The sequence below is a fragment of the Suricata suricatta genome, chromosome 8 (assembly GCF_006229205.1).
Source record: "Suricata suricatta isolate VVHF042 chromosome 8, meerkat_22Aug2017_6uvM2_HiC, whole genome shotgun sequence".
In the NCBI taxonomy this organism is placed as follows: Eukaryota; Metazoa; Chordata; class Mammalia; order Carnivora; family Herpestidae; genus Suricata; species Suricata suricatta.
The window spans coordinates 134,471,598-134,484,997 of NC_043707.1; the positions used below are offsets into that span (position 1 = coordinate 134,471,598).

A 13,400-nucleotide genomic window follows, 5' to 3' on the forward strand; every position below is an offset into this window, starting at 1 on the left:
AATGAACTGAGGGTTGAGGGGGAAGGGGGAGGGGTGAAAAGAGGTGGTGGTGATGGTGGAGGACACTTAAGGGGAAGAGCACTGGGTGTTGTATGGAAAACAATTTGACAATAAAATATTATGGAAAAAAATAAAAAATAAATGCCTACCGTTTTCTAATGAGCTATCTTATTTTCTTATAAACAAAATATGAAAGAGACTCTGGATGAATATGAGCTATTTCTTGTGTACAGAAAATGCCTCTCCCCTCTTCAAGCAAGGAACCTTTTTAATTTTTTATTATTTTACTATTAAAGGGTTTTCAGCATATTAGAACAAGGATGACTTTATTGCCAAGCAGCATCTGGACAATCTCAAACAGTGATGTGGTTCACATTTTCCCTTTCCCGTCTGATTTGTTGGAGACCTTAATGTTTAATCTAGTTACGTAAGCATTTCGTTCCGTGATTCCCAACTCAATTTGCACAGCTGAAGCCAGGAATCAAACTGGTGGAAATGTGCAAGTATCTTATTCTTTCAGCAGGACTGAAAACTACACTCATCAATTTTTTAAATTAACTTTCTTCAGATTATCCTGAGGGTTGGGACATCTTACAGATCTTTTCAGTTTGGAAAGGAAAACAATGAACACAGTAGAACGACAGACTGTTAAATTTGAGTGTTAAGCTTATACATCTATATATGTAAACAAGAGTGCCCTAACAATCCAAGGAATATATATGCGTGTCTTTCATAATGCAAAATAAATCCATATTAATCTCATTTTGATCCCGCCACTGAAACTCCTAAATATAAGGTAGAAAAACACTCCTCTAGGCCGAAATGGTGCGACATAACGAAGTTTGCTTCGAGCCCAGAGACTACAGCTCCCGGCATGCCCCCGGAGCCACACGGGATTAGCGGCAACTAAAACTACACTTCCCGGCGTACCTTGGTCCCACGCGTGATTTGCCGCAGAAAGAACTACATCCCCCGGCAAGCTGCGGGAGAGGGGAGGCGCGGCGCAGAGCCTCCCCGACTTCCCCCCGTCAGTCGAGTCCCACCCTGAAGAAGATGGAGGTGGTCGGGGCAGCGGAGACCGAGATCCGGGCTCTGAAGCCGTGTCTGCTGCGCCGCAACCACAGCCGCGAGCAGCATGGCGTGGCGGCCTCCTGCCTGGAGGAGCTGAAGAGCAAGGGTTGGCGCGGGGCTCGGGCGGAGGCTGTGTGGCCTGAGTGGGGGTTGCGGGGAGACGGGCCCGGTGAGGAGGTGGGGCAGGGGCAAAGCGGGGTCTGCAGGAGCGACTTGGGACGAAAATAACTCATGTGGGCATAGCGATGGACAAGTTACAAGGCGATTATCTCGTGTGAGGCTCATTTGGTGGGAAGGTAGAGGGAAAGAAATACGCAAATTGAAACCAACTCTACTTAGGTGCCATACCTAGAATCACTTAGACCTTGGAGCCGACCCAGCCCGGTGCCTGCCTGCCTCCCGGGCATCCTACCGTGACGCTGGTGCCCACGGCCGGGGTGCGAGCGCCTTTCCACCGTCAGCTCTGGCAGGCACTGGTGCGGCGTAGAGAGAGCTGCTTCGGACCATTCTGGATGGAGTTGCAGATAAGGAGCAGGTGCCCTGAATGACGGAAGTTCCGAGCCCCAGCCCCACACTGAACTAGCTGCTTGACCTTGTACTTAACCAGCTCTCCCTCCTCAGTTTTCTCATCGGCAAAATGAGCATAATATTTCCAGCCGTGCTTTACAGGATTGTTGTATTTACACCACCTGAAAATATTATGAGCCAGTAGTAATAAATTGTTTATCCACGGAAGTTCTACAGGTTAAACGTGTGAGTCATCCCCAGTCATAGCGTGTGTCAGTGTTCAGTGCTTCCTCTCCGAGTCACCAAGCACCAAAAGATGCCAGACAGAAATCTTTCGGAGACCCAGGAGCAGCCGAAGCGTTATAAACGCTTTAGTGACATGGCTTTTGCCATATCGGTGTTCACATATTTGTCCTTGGCGTCAGGGTATTTGAGTTTTAGTTCCCCTGGATGCATCTGCTGGGTACACTTGGCACAGAGACTTACGTAAGCGCTTGTGTTCAGAGCTCAGCCTCCACAAGGCCTGCTGTTCAATTTGGGTGCTGGGCGGCCTTGCCCAACCGTATTTGTAGTCTCTGCTTCTCATGCTATTCCCACTGTAGGCATCGCCATCGCCATCGCAAATGTGATAGGACACACCTGTCCCCGACAAACGTGTCACCCCTTGACAATAAAGAGGAGAAGCTACTGATGCTTCTCTTGTGCCTTCCTGTAGGTTAGAAAGCTGCACAGTACAACGCTGCATGAAACAAAAAACATTTCCTCTTGTTACTATCCTTTCCTTTGTTTTGTTTTGTTTTGTTTTTGACATTTAACAGGAGAATTTAGGATGACCACTGAATAAATGAATGAAAGAATGCTTGCTTGCTAGGAATCCTATTGGACTTTGGTTTGTTTTTCATCCAACTAAAGATTCGAGTGTTCCTAACGTGGGTGGAAAGCAGCCGGAGGAAACATTGTCAGGAGTCAGACCGTGGGTTTAAATCTCAGCCCGGCCACTTACTGTGTGACGTCAGACAAGTGACTTAAACTCTCTGGCCTTGGGTTTGACACCTGTAAAATGGGAATAAGAATAGTATCTTTCTTACAGGATTGTTAGGAGATTAAATATTGTATACAGAAAGCACGTAGAACAAACAGTACCAGGCGTGTGGGAAGTTGTGGTTGTTAACTAGTTACTGGTAAGCTACCAGGGGTCCTGCTGCTCTCTGAGAGCATGTGTATTGGGAGAGCAGAGACAGGTGGGATTTCCTTATGGATACTTGTCAATTGCCGAATATGTTGTTCCTCTCAGCCTGTGACATTCTGGCCATTGATAAGTCCCTGGCACCAATCACCCTGGTCCTGGCAGAGGACGGCACCATAGTGGATGACGATGATTACTTCCTGTGTCTGCCTTCCAATACGAAGTTTGTTGCGTTGGCCAGTAATGAAAAGTGGGCGTACAACAATTCAGGTAAGAAACTCTGGCGTTTACAAAAGGACCTCTGCAACTACAACATCCATCACCATCTGGCGGCCCAGGCCCTGGTTGCTGTTTGTCTGGGTAAGCATTTGTGCAGCCGGCGTTTGCCGAGACAAAAAACCCTCCTCAAGGGGAGCGCGGTAGGATCCTGGGGCCGCATGACCGAGTGTCTGGTTTAATGGCTTCTTTTCAGAAAAAGGATACAGGGCGCCTGTGTGGCTCAGTCAGTTAAGCGTCCGTCTTCAGCTCAGGTCATGATCTCATGGTTTGTGGGTTTGAGCCCCACATCGGACTCTGCTGACAGCTAGCTCAGAACCTGGAGCCTGCTTCAGATTCTGTGTCTCCCTCTCTCTCTTCCCCTCCCCTACTCATGCTCTGTTTCTCTCTGTCTCAATAATAAATAAACATAAAAAATTTTTAAAAAAGGATACAGTGCAGATTCACACAGAAGTGATGGAAAGTAGAGGAGAAGGGGAAATGTAGGTCCTAGACGGGGATTGGCTTTCCCGTGAATCCTTGAGAGAAGGCGCGTCCCTCACCACTGAACTTACTCCGCATGAGTAGTAGGAAGGATGCTCGGATCTCCTCGAGGTCTGTGTGTTGGAGGAGGAGGCGAAAACAGCACGTCAGGTTAACCGGACGGTGCCTGGCTTTTTTCTCCCCATATCAGATGGAGGTACAGCTTGGATCTCCCAAGAGTCCTTTGATGTAGACGAAACGGACAGTGGGTCGGGGCTGAGGTGGAAGAACGCGGCCAGGCAGCTGAAAGAAGATCTGTCCAGCATCGTCCTCCTGTCCGAGGAAGACCTCCAGGTAAGCGCTCCTCCGCCGCAGCCCCCAGTCCCTTATTTTCCATGTGTCTTGCCATAATAGTCCCATTATTTCTTAATTTTTATTAATATCTTTTTTTTAATGTTTATTTCTCTTTGAGAGTCACACACACAGCACAAGCAGGAGAGGGACAGAGAGAGAGGGAGACACAGAATCTGAAACAGACTCCGAGCTGTCAGCACAGAGCCCGATGTGAGGCTGGAACCCACGAACCATGAGATCATGACCTGAGGCAAAGTCAGGTGTTTAACTGACTGAGCCACCCAGGCGCCCCTATTCCTTAATTTTTAAGCAATGCTTTGACAACAACCAAGACTCTTCATTTTCTAATTCTTGCACCTAGAGTAAAAAATATAAATGCCCAGACCCCACCTAGACCCACTTAGTCTTCCAGGGGAGAGAGTTAAGGAGGTACCATCAAAGAATGTGGAGGAGTCGAATTAAACCCCAGCTCCATCACTATGACTTTGAGCCTGTAAATTAGCCTCTTTGCCTACATTTCCTGTCCAGTAAAATTGGGACAAAAATAGTATTGTTAATTCAAAAAAATATTTATTGAGCATACCCTGTGCCTGGTATGGTTCTGTCCAGGGGTACAGTGGTGAACATGCCAGACAGAGTTCTGATGGAAGGAGCTCTGATGGGGGAGGCGGATAAAGCCAGAAGCGTGTGACACGGGGAGCAGCTGGGGCAGAGTGCCCAGAGCAGCGGGGCCGGTCTAGACTGGGAGTCGGGGGAGGCCCCTTCAAGGAGATGGCTTTTTTGGTAATTATTTAAACTTAGAAACTTACATATTTGAATAAAAATAAATACACTCATGGGCTCCTGGGTGGCTCAGTCGGTTAATCGTCCGACTTTGGCTCAGGTCATGATCTCACAGTTCGTGGGTTTGAGTCCTGAGTCGGGCTCTGTGCTGACAGCTCGGAGCCTGGAGCCTGTCTTCGAATTCTGTGTCTCCCTCTCTCTCTGCCGCCCCCCCCCCCGCCTCCCCGCCCCATCCCTGCTCACACTCTATTGGTCTCTCTCTCAAAAATAAAATGAGGGGCGCCTGGGTGGCTCAGTCGGTTAAGTGGCCGGCTTCGGCTCAGGTCATGGTCTCACAGTTCGTGGGTTCGAGCCCCGCGTCGGGCTCTGTGCTGACAGCTAGCTCAGAGCCAGGAACCTGCTTCAGATTCTATGTCTCCCTCTCTCTCTGACCCTCCCCTGCTCACGCTGTCTCTCTCTGTCTCTCAAAAAATAAATAAAAGACATTAAAAAATTTTTTAAAAATAAAAACTAAAATAAAATAAAATGAATAATGGGGTGCCTGGGTAGCTCAGTCAGTTAAGAGTCCAGCTTTGGCTCGGATCATGATCTCACGGTTCGTGGGTTTGACCCCCGCATCAGGCTCTTGGCTGATAGAGCCTGGAGCCTGCTTCAGATTCTGTGTCTCCCTCTCTCTCTGACCCTTCCCTGCTCACGCTCTCTCTCTCTCAAAAATAAGAAACATTTTTAAAAAACTATAAAAAATAAAAATAAACTATATTGAAAAAAATGAGTAAGTAAAATAAAACATTAAAAATAAATTTAAAATAAACAAATACATTCCTATGGCTCAAATCCAAGAGGTATGAAAGGACATACTGGTAGCCAACAAATGAAAACAAGCCAGGTGTCCATGAACTGATAATAAATAAATAATCCGTGAACGGATAAATCAATGTGGTGTCCACACAACTTAAGAGGAGGGAAGGATCCACACGTGCTGTAACGTGGATGTGGCTTCAAAATGTCATGCGAAGTGAAGAAGCCAGACACAAAAGGGCTCGGATTTTGTAGCTGCCTTTATATGAAGTGGCCAGAATATGCAAATTCATAGAGATGGAAGCTAGGCGAGGGGCTGCCTAGGGCTGGGGGTGGGGAAGCTTTGAGGAGAAATAGAAGTGACTGCTAATGGGTGTCGTTCTGTTAGGGGTGCTACCTGCATCAGTCTGTGAATGTTCTAGAACCCAGGTAGGTCTGCACTTCATATGGGTGCATCGTACGGTATGTGGTTATATCTCAATAAAGCTGTTTGGAAGAAATATAAAGGACATACAGGAAAAATCTGACTCCTGCCCCTTAGCCACCAGGTTTCCCTTCCCAGCAATAATCAAGCTCTCCATTTCCCGTTCTGGAGGCATTTTATATACCAGAAAATACAAACATATTTTTTCCTCTCCTATACTCCACCAATGGAAGCATATCTACCCTTTTTTTTAATGTCTTATTTATTTTTGAGAGAAAGAGAAAGTGCACACGCGTGAGTGAGCAGGGGAGGGTCAGAGAGAAAGAGAGACACAGAATCCGAAGCAGGCTCCAGGCTCCAAGCTGTCAGCACAGAGCCTGACACGGGGCTCAAACCCACAAACTATGAGATCATGACCTGAGCCGAAGTCAGACGCTCAACTGACTGAACCGCCCAGGTGCCCCTATCTACTCTTTTTGAAAGAAACATTTGGAGAATATTCCAGATCAGTTCGCAAAAAACATTGCCGTTCTCTTTTGTACCACTGGGTAGTATTCCGTTTTGCTCGTGCACATGACTTAATCAGGGGTCTTCCCCACTGGTGGACATCTGCGTTGTCATCAGTCTTGAGGTTCCAGACAGCGCTACTAGAAGCCCCATGTCATTTTGCAAGCATGCTTGTTCATAGAATAAAGTCCCAGAGGTGCAGTTGGCGCACATTGGCAGGTTCCCAAGAGGTGGCAATTACACTGAGAGCTGACGGAAGGAGCCTGCCACGGATGGGTCGGGGCCACGATGTCTTGGAAGCATTTTCAGGTTCGTTAAAGCCTCTGTGTTTGTGTGTTAGATGCTCATTGACGCTCCATGTGCGGACCTGGCTCAGGAACTAGGCCAGAGCCGCGCCACCGTCCAGGGGCTCCAGAACACGCTGCAGCAGGTCCTGGACCAGAGGGAGGAGGCCCGTCAGTCCAAGCAGCTCTTGGAGCTTTACCTCCAGGCTTTGGAGAAGGAGGGCAGCATCCTGTCAAAGCAGCAAGGTAGGACTCCCTGGCGGGGGGAGCGACCCTGGGAGCTGAGGGCCTGGAGAGCCTTTCCTGGGGAGAGAGCCCGTGTTTATAACGTGGCCAAAGAAGAGGGACACCACACCTGCTGGCATCTTGAACTGACATGCTCCTGTCTTTCTTTTTTTTTAATGGTTATGTGTTTTGGAAGACAGAAAGGGTGCATGCAAGCAGGGGAGGGGCAGAGAGAAGATCAAGAATCCCAAGCAGGCTCTATGCTGTCAGCGCAGAGCCTGATGCAGGGGTCGATCCCACGAACCACCAGATCATGACCTGAACTGAAATCAAGGGTCGGTTACTTAACCAACTGAGCCAGCTGGGCGCCCCAGCGTGCTTCTCCCTTGCCTGCCTGACGACCCTCCGGTTGTTTGTGCGGCTGTACGTTTGCCCAGTGTGCCACCTCCTCGTGTCTGCTTTGCAGAGTCCCAAACCGGCTGTGACCAGACGGATGCAGTCGACTTGGGTGGTTACAGAGAGGGCTCCTCCGAAGCTGCACTCAGGAGCCGGCTCCTTACCGTGCTGCAGGAGAAGCCTGCTCCAGAGCTGAGCCTGTCCAGTCAGGATTTGGAGGTGGGCGAGAACGGGGGACCCTGAGCTGCCGAGGGCGCCTCCCCCTGGCGGCGCAGCGCCGCCCTGCAGAGGCGCGTACGGGACCGCCGCTCGCCTCTGCAGACCCTGGGTCCTCGGGGCAGGCGCCTACAGGACCGACGCTCGCCTCTGCAGACCCTGGGTCCCCGCTGCCCCGTTTGCCTCGTCTATGCAACACATCTCACCTCATCTCTATCAGAATGGCTTGAACAAACGGGTGGACTCCGCAGATGGTCACACCTTATTCCCGGGTCCTTTGTGGGAAACAGAATGTCTGCACCGGATGGGGAGGAGCGGCGGGGCTCGGGGTTCCCTGTCAGCCCCTGAGGGACATCCATCGTGTCGTCCGTCGAGGCACATAAAGTATCCTGGTGAAAGGCGCCCCTGGGGGGCCGTCTGTGCTGGCTCCACGGCCAGGAAACCAGAAGCCTGACTCGGGATCCGCCCGAGTGGGCGCCGCTGCCTCTTCGCCCTTGTCCTGTCTCAGCCACGGCCCCGGTGTAGCTAGGAGAGAGGCGACCTCTCGGCTTGCACCCGGCCTAAATTTCCCCTACGTGGAGGACTTTACAAGTCGCTCCCGAGAAACTTCTTTCCAGAGGGCCTTGCCTGTCGGCGTTGGAGGGTAAGGAAGGCCCATGGCCATGGAGTGTCAGGATTCTGGCGTTTCAGCCAAAGACCTAACATGCGCCGGTGCTGCCCGAGCTCAGGCCCCCAGAGAAAATCCCGGGAGCGAGAGAGCAGCAGGCGAGGGGAGCAGAGGTCGCGTTCTCAGTGGCTGTCATTCTCGCCGCAGTGGGTTGCCAAGGAAGACCCCGGAGCGCTGGCTGCAGCTCTGAGCTGGGACGTGGAGAAGACGGTGACCGCGCAGCAGGCCTGTCATCGGGAGCTCAGCCTGCGCCTCCAGCAGGTGCAGAGCCTGCGTTCGCTCCGGAGCCTGTCGGCCAGGAGGAGTTCACGGCCCGGAGCACGGCAGGAGCCGAAGCGAGCCAGGCGAGACCCCCCCTAGCCACAGCCAGACCCCGTGGCCTTGTTCTCATTCTCAATAAATACCTTCAGCCCGATTCCTGTAGCCGCTGCCTTAATACTGTACCGCTGCCTGACAGCACGTTCTGGAACAGGCTGGAAGACGAGCCTCCGGTCCCTTCCAGGAAAGTGCTGCCACATCTCAGCTCACGCCCTTGCGTTTTTTGAATGGCAAAGCTGCACCAGCCGCACCCCAGCACCTCTTACTAATTACCTGTTCTCATGTTCTCTGTTGGAAAGTCACTGTCAAGGGCAGTGAAAAGAAACTATTGTATTTCAGTCTCACTGTCCTTTTGCAGAAGCTCCAACTGCAGTATTGAAAACACAGATAATGGTCAAGAAGGTGACGTACTAGAGTTGGTCTGTGACCAGAAACTTGTTTCTCAAGTGAATGAAGTTTTTGGTTTGTGTGAGGGCGCATATTAAGTCTGCAGACCATAGGGACGTGCGGAACGTCTACTTTGCCATTTCTAATTGTGAAATTATTTCTGTTACCACTGTGAAACTGTTTCCAGTTTTCTAATATGTTCTGTCAGCAGGGGGTATGAGGTCATTAAACCAATCTCCGTGTGATATGGCTGTGAGTCTCTCTGGGTGCAGGGCAGAGGTTTCTGGTTTATATACATCCTGTTTCTGCACAAAACTCTTTCTTTGGGGGGGCGCCTGGGTGGCTCAGTCGGTTAAGCATCCGACTTCAGCTCAGGTCATGATCTCACAGTTCGTGGGTTCAAGCCCCACATCAGGCTCTGGGCTGATGGCTAGCTCAGACCCTGGAGCCCGTCTTCGGATTCTGTGTCTCCCTCTCTCTCTCTGACCCTCCCCTGCTCATGCTGTCTCCCTCTCTCTCTCTCTCTCTCTCTCTCTCTCTCTCAAAAATAAATAAAACATTAAAAAAAAAAACCTCTTTCTTTGGGTTTTGTCATCTAATTTGGAGCAGATTTCCATCCTTGTGAGTGTCCAGCATGACGTTCAGAAGCCATCATCAGCCCATGGGCCACATCTTCATTCTGTAGAATCGTCCGGGGCTCGGCACGGACAGCGGGCATCCCACCGCCTACCCCCGCCCACCCGATGCCAGCGGCGATCTGCGGGCGTGGAGACAATTGAAAACATCCCCACGCGTCATCGGGATGCCCCTGGAGGGGCACTACTGCCGGCCCGGGGTTCCTCCGGCAGTTGCTCTGGGTTAGCACTTAGACACGGAGCCTCACAAAACTCAGTGAGCCGGTCAGGGCGTGGCTTGTCCTCACATGTAGCAAAGTTGCGCTCAGAGAGGTTCAGAGATTTGCCCCACGTTACAAGGCTAGTTGGAGGCCTGGGATCCTGGTTTGAATTCCAGTGCTCTTCCCACTTTCATGTGTTTTCACTTAGGTCCACATGTTCTTTTCTTAAGTTTTTTTTAGTGTTTGTTTATTTTTGAGAGAGACAGAGTGTGAGTTGGGGAAGGGCAGAGAGAGGGGGACAGAATTGAAAGCAGGCTCCAGGCTCTGAGCTGTTAGCACAGAGCCCAACACGGGGCTCAAACCCACAAACCGGGAGATCATGACTTGAGCCAAAGTCGGATGCTTAACCGACTGAGCCACCCAGGCGCCCCCCATGCTCTTTTCTATTCCCCCTCCAGGTCACTGGTCATGTTACACCAACATAACAAGTTGGAGTCAACTCAAACCAGAAAAGACCTCGTGTATCCACAGCATAATTGCCAGAAGATTCCTGGCCACAGGCAGAGTGCCAGCGGTATAAGAGAATAACCCCGTGAACCGCGTACAGCTCGCCCAGTGGTAGAGGAAGCCTGATTCCAGGGACAGAATGCCCTCCACTCACCAATTCCAGCAGCATCTCCATCTTTGCCCTTTGCATTAGAAATGTTTTCTTGAACTATGTCCCACACACCACGGAGCTTCGGTTGGCTGGCCTGCGTGTTGGTACGCTCTGCCTGAGACCCATCCACCAAGTGTCTCGGCCACACAGGGTGATAGGCAAAGTGCTGTGTGCTGAGTGAGCCTAGCCGCTGGGTGAAAGGGTTAAAGGAAATCGGAGGAGGCGCATAGGATCCACCCTTAGTAGACTACAGAGAACAGGTCCCCTTCCGTCTCCCCGGGGTGGGGGGGTAGGAGCAAAGACAGGGGTCTCCTGCCTGCAGGTCTACGGGGCACAGACCTGAGTCTGCAAACTCGGACCCAGATGAGGGGCGCCCGTGGCTGCAAGCACATTACGTTGCCCCTGGTGCCACTTACCTTCCCTGCGCCACTGCGCCACCAGGCCTTCTAGAATAGAAATGCAGCAGCACAGCAATCCATCTAAAAACAGGAGACAGAGGGCAGGGCAGCCCGTTCTTACGGGAGGAGAAAAGAATGTCAAAGGAAGCCACTGGGACTAATGGACTCCGCATTAGCCATGTCCCATTCTCTCCACTCCAGTCAAATGTCGGTCCCCATCAGGCAATTGGCTTTGACAGGAGTTATGCTAATTACCACTTACCAACCTTTAATTTCTGGGGAAAAGCAAAAGGAAAAAAACTAATGGGTTTTTCATTTTCCAGAGAGAAAGGGATAAAATAATAGTAGTCTGGGAAAAGAAGTCCTGCAATAATTACAAAAACGATTAATGTGCCTTTTCTTTACTAACCAGATTGTTTAGCTGTTTCATTTCCTAATCATCCACTCAATTCTTTCTTTCTGGTTAATTTGTTTTTCTTTTTTTGCCTTCAGTATTAGTCTCCATTTTATTTTGTTTGTACGGTTTTGCCTTAAACTGTCTTGGCTGTGTCTTGTATTACTTGAAGTTTTTTAAGGACCTTGTAAATGGTCTGGTCTACACCCAGCCACGGTTGCCGAAGTCCTCTGACCCTGGGGTCTTCTGTCCTGCTCGAAGGCCTCCGGTGAGGGGGACAGACTCACTCTTGGGAAGTGCATCGACTTTTCGGTTTGCAGAACCTTCAAGTTCGCTATTTGCTCAAACCAAATCCGAACACACTTTGCAGTTACAAGAAAGTGAACCAACAGGTTAATGCATTGATACTGGATTTTCCTCAGCATTCCCCAATACCATGTTCTAAGAACTATCACCAAAACACACACACACCAAATTTAGCTTTTCCTTCAGTTCATAATTATTTTAATAAGCACATGTATTTTTTGATCACTTAACTAATTGTAAGTAGAAAAGATAAATTAGCATTAAATTTATTAGGCTTATGACAAACTAGAAGTAGTGGGTAGCCCAGACGTCCTTTGCTTCTACCTCTCTGACAAGTCTAGAAACCAAAAATTTTCTTAATTAAAAAAATTTTTTTCTTAATGTTTATTTGTTCTTGAGAGAGGGTATGTGTGTGAGCAGAGGAGGGGCTGGGAGAGAGGGAGACATGCAATCCAAAGCAGGCTCCAGGCTCTGAGCTGTCAGCACAGAGCCCGACACAGGGCTCAAACCCACAAACTTCAAGATCATGACCTGAGCCGAAGTCAGACACTTAACTGACTGAGCCACCCAGGTGCCCCCAAAATTTTCTTTTTAATACCTACATGACTTTTCCTCTTCTGATTTGCTCAAAATGGAACGCAGAGGCTCCTGACTGACTCAGAAGAGCATGCAACTCTTGACCTCGGAGTCATGAGTTCTGGCCCCACGTTGGGCATAAAGATCACCTACTAAATAAATAATTTTTTAAAAAATGGAATCCAGTGGTGCCTGGGTGGCTCAGTTGATTAAGCATCTGAATTCAGCTCAGGTCATAATCTCTCAGTCAGCAAGTTCAAGCCCCGCATTGGGCTCAGTGCTAACAGCTCAGAGCCTGGAGCCTGCTTCAGATTCTGTCTCTGTCTCTCAAGAAATGAATAAACAGTAAAAAAAAATTTTTAATTAAAAAATGGAATCCATATCTACTGAAGAAGCTGCTATTAAGATGTGTGTGATCCCTTCAGCAGGTGCTGTTAAATCAAGTTGTTTAAGGGTCTCCGACAAGCTTACTGGTCTGAGTTTCCTAAAGCCGGGAATGGTTTGCCATCAGCCCCAAAATAAGATACTATGAAGGATTTGTGTTGAATGCTATGTCACACTCAATTCTTCCTCAGCAGTTGAGGATCTGTTCTGATGCCAAATATTAGAAATAAATGCGAGAGAATGAATTACAAGTTGCCCAGGTGCTGGTGACCCCATCTAGACATTGAACTTGTCTATACTGAACTACAAGAATGCGTACTTTGAGAAACGTCTACCCAAAACCTGATGGTAGAAAATTATCCTAATTTACCCATTTTCCCCTAATGTGTTCATCATGAGCATATTAATCTAGTCTAACATGCAATCGACGCCAGTTAACATTAAGTCCGCTGAACTAAGGTAAGCTTAAACTTGATGGATTTCCTGCCAGGCCCATCACTATAGCCTCATTATCCTTCAGATATTACTGAGTTCAAAGTTATAAGTCTCTAATCTTAAGGACTATGGAGGTATAACCCCAGTCGAAACTGAAAAACAATGAGCCCGCTTTTCTTCTAGAAAAATCTTAAAGGACAAAGTTCTGAAGGTTAGCTGGCCTTTCAGGCCACCATCTTCCACCAGTGAGTGCGCTGACCCAATTACTGGTCTCTCAAAGCTGCTGTGTTTGGAAATGCGGATGCTATTAAGGCTTCTCCATCACACTGTACTTTACTCAGCTAGTAATTATGAATATGAGCTCAGCTCTGCAGAAAACAGAACGGAACGGTCAGCAGTCACACTCCGTGTCTGCTCCCCTGGTGCCCAGACGGGAGAAGATTCCAGTGCTCCTCCAGGCAACTTTACCGATTTCCCTCATATTAGGCCTGACCCTCAGACTTCCTGTGACTCCAGGTATGAATCTCGAAGCTTTAAAATTTAGCATCTAAAC

The 13,400-nt window shown here is 49.2% G+C and overlaps 1 protein-coding gene across 1 annotated transcript; it reads left to right on the forward strand.

Moving 5' to 3' along the window:
• The first annotated feature begins 978 nt into the window (after positions 1–978).
• On the forward strand, positions 979–9,106 carry DFFA (DNA fragmentation factor subunit alpha). Its single transcript, XM_029949113.1, has 6 exons — positions 979–1,177; positions 2,873–3,034; positions 3,714–3,856; positions 6,709–6,898; positions 7,344–7,492; positions 8,304–9,106. The coding sequence occupies exons 1-6, from the start codon at positions 1,054–1,056 to the stop codon at positions 8,514–8,516; spliced, it is 981 nt and encodes a 326-aa protein (XP_029804973.1). The 5' UTR covers positions 979–1,053; the 3' UTR covers positions 8,517–9,106.
• Positions 9,107–13,400: the final 4,294 nt, after the last annotated feature.

What these genes read in the sequence shown, in the direction of transcription:
- DFFA (XM_029949113.1), top strand. Translation starts at nt 1,054, where the DNA reads ATGGAGGTGGTCGGGGCAGCGGAGACCGAGATCCGGGCTCTGAAGCCG. An exon ending in TGTCCGAGGAAGACCTCCAG is followed by an intron (nt 3,857 to 6,708) that starts GTAAGCGCTCCT and finishes TTTGTGTGTTAG; the next exon opens with ATGCTCATTGACGCTCCATG. An exon ending in CATCCTGTCAAAGCAGCAAG is followed by an intron (nt 6,899 to 7,343) that starts GTAGGACTCCCT and finishes TCTGCTTTGCAG; the next exon opens with AGTCCCAAACCGGCTGTGAC.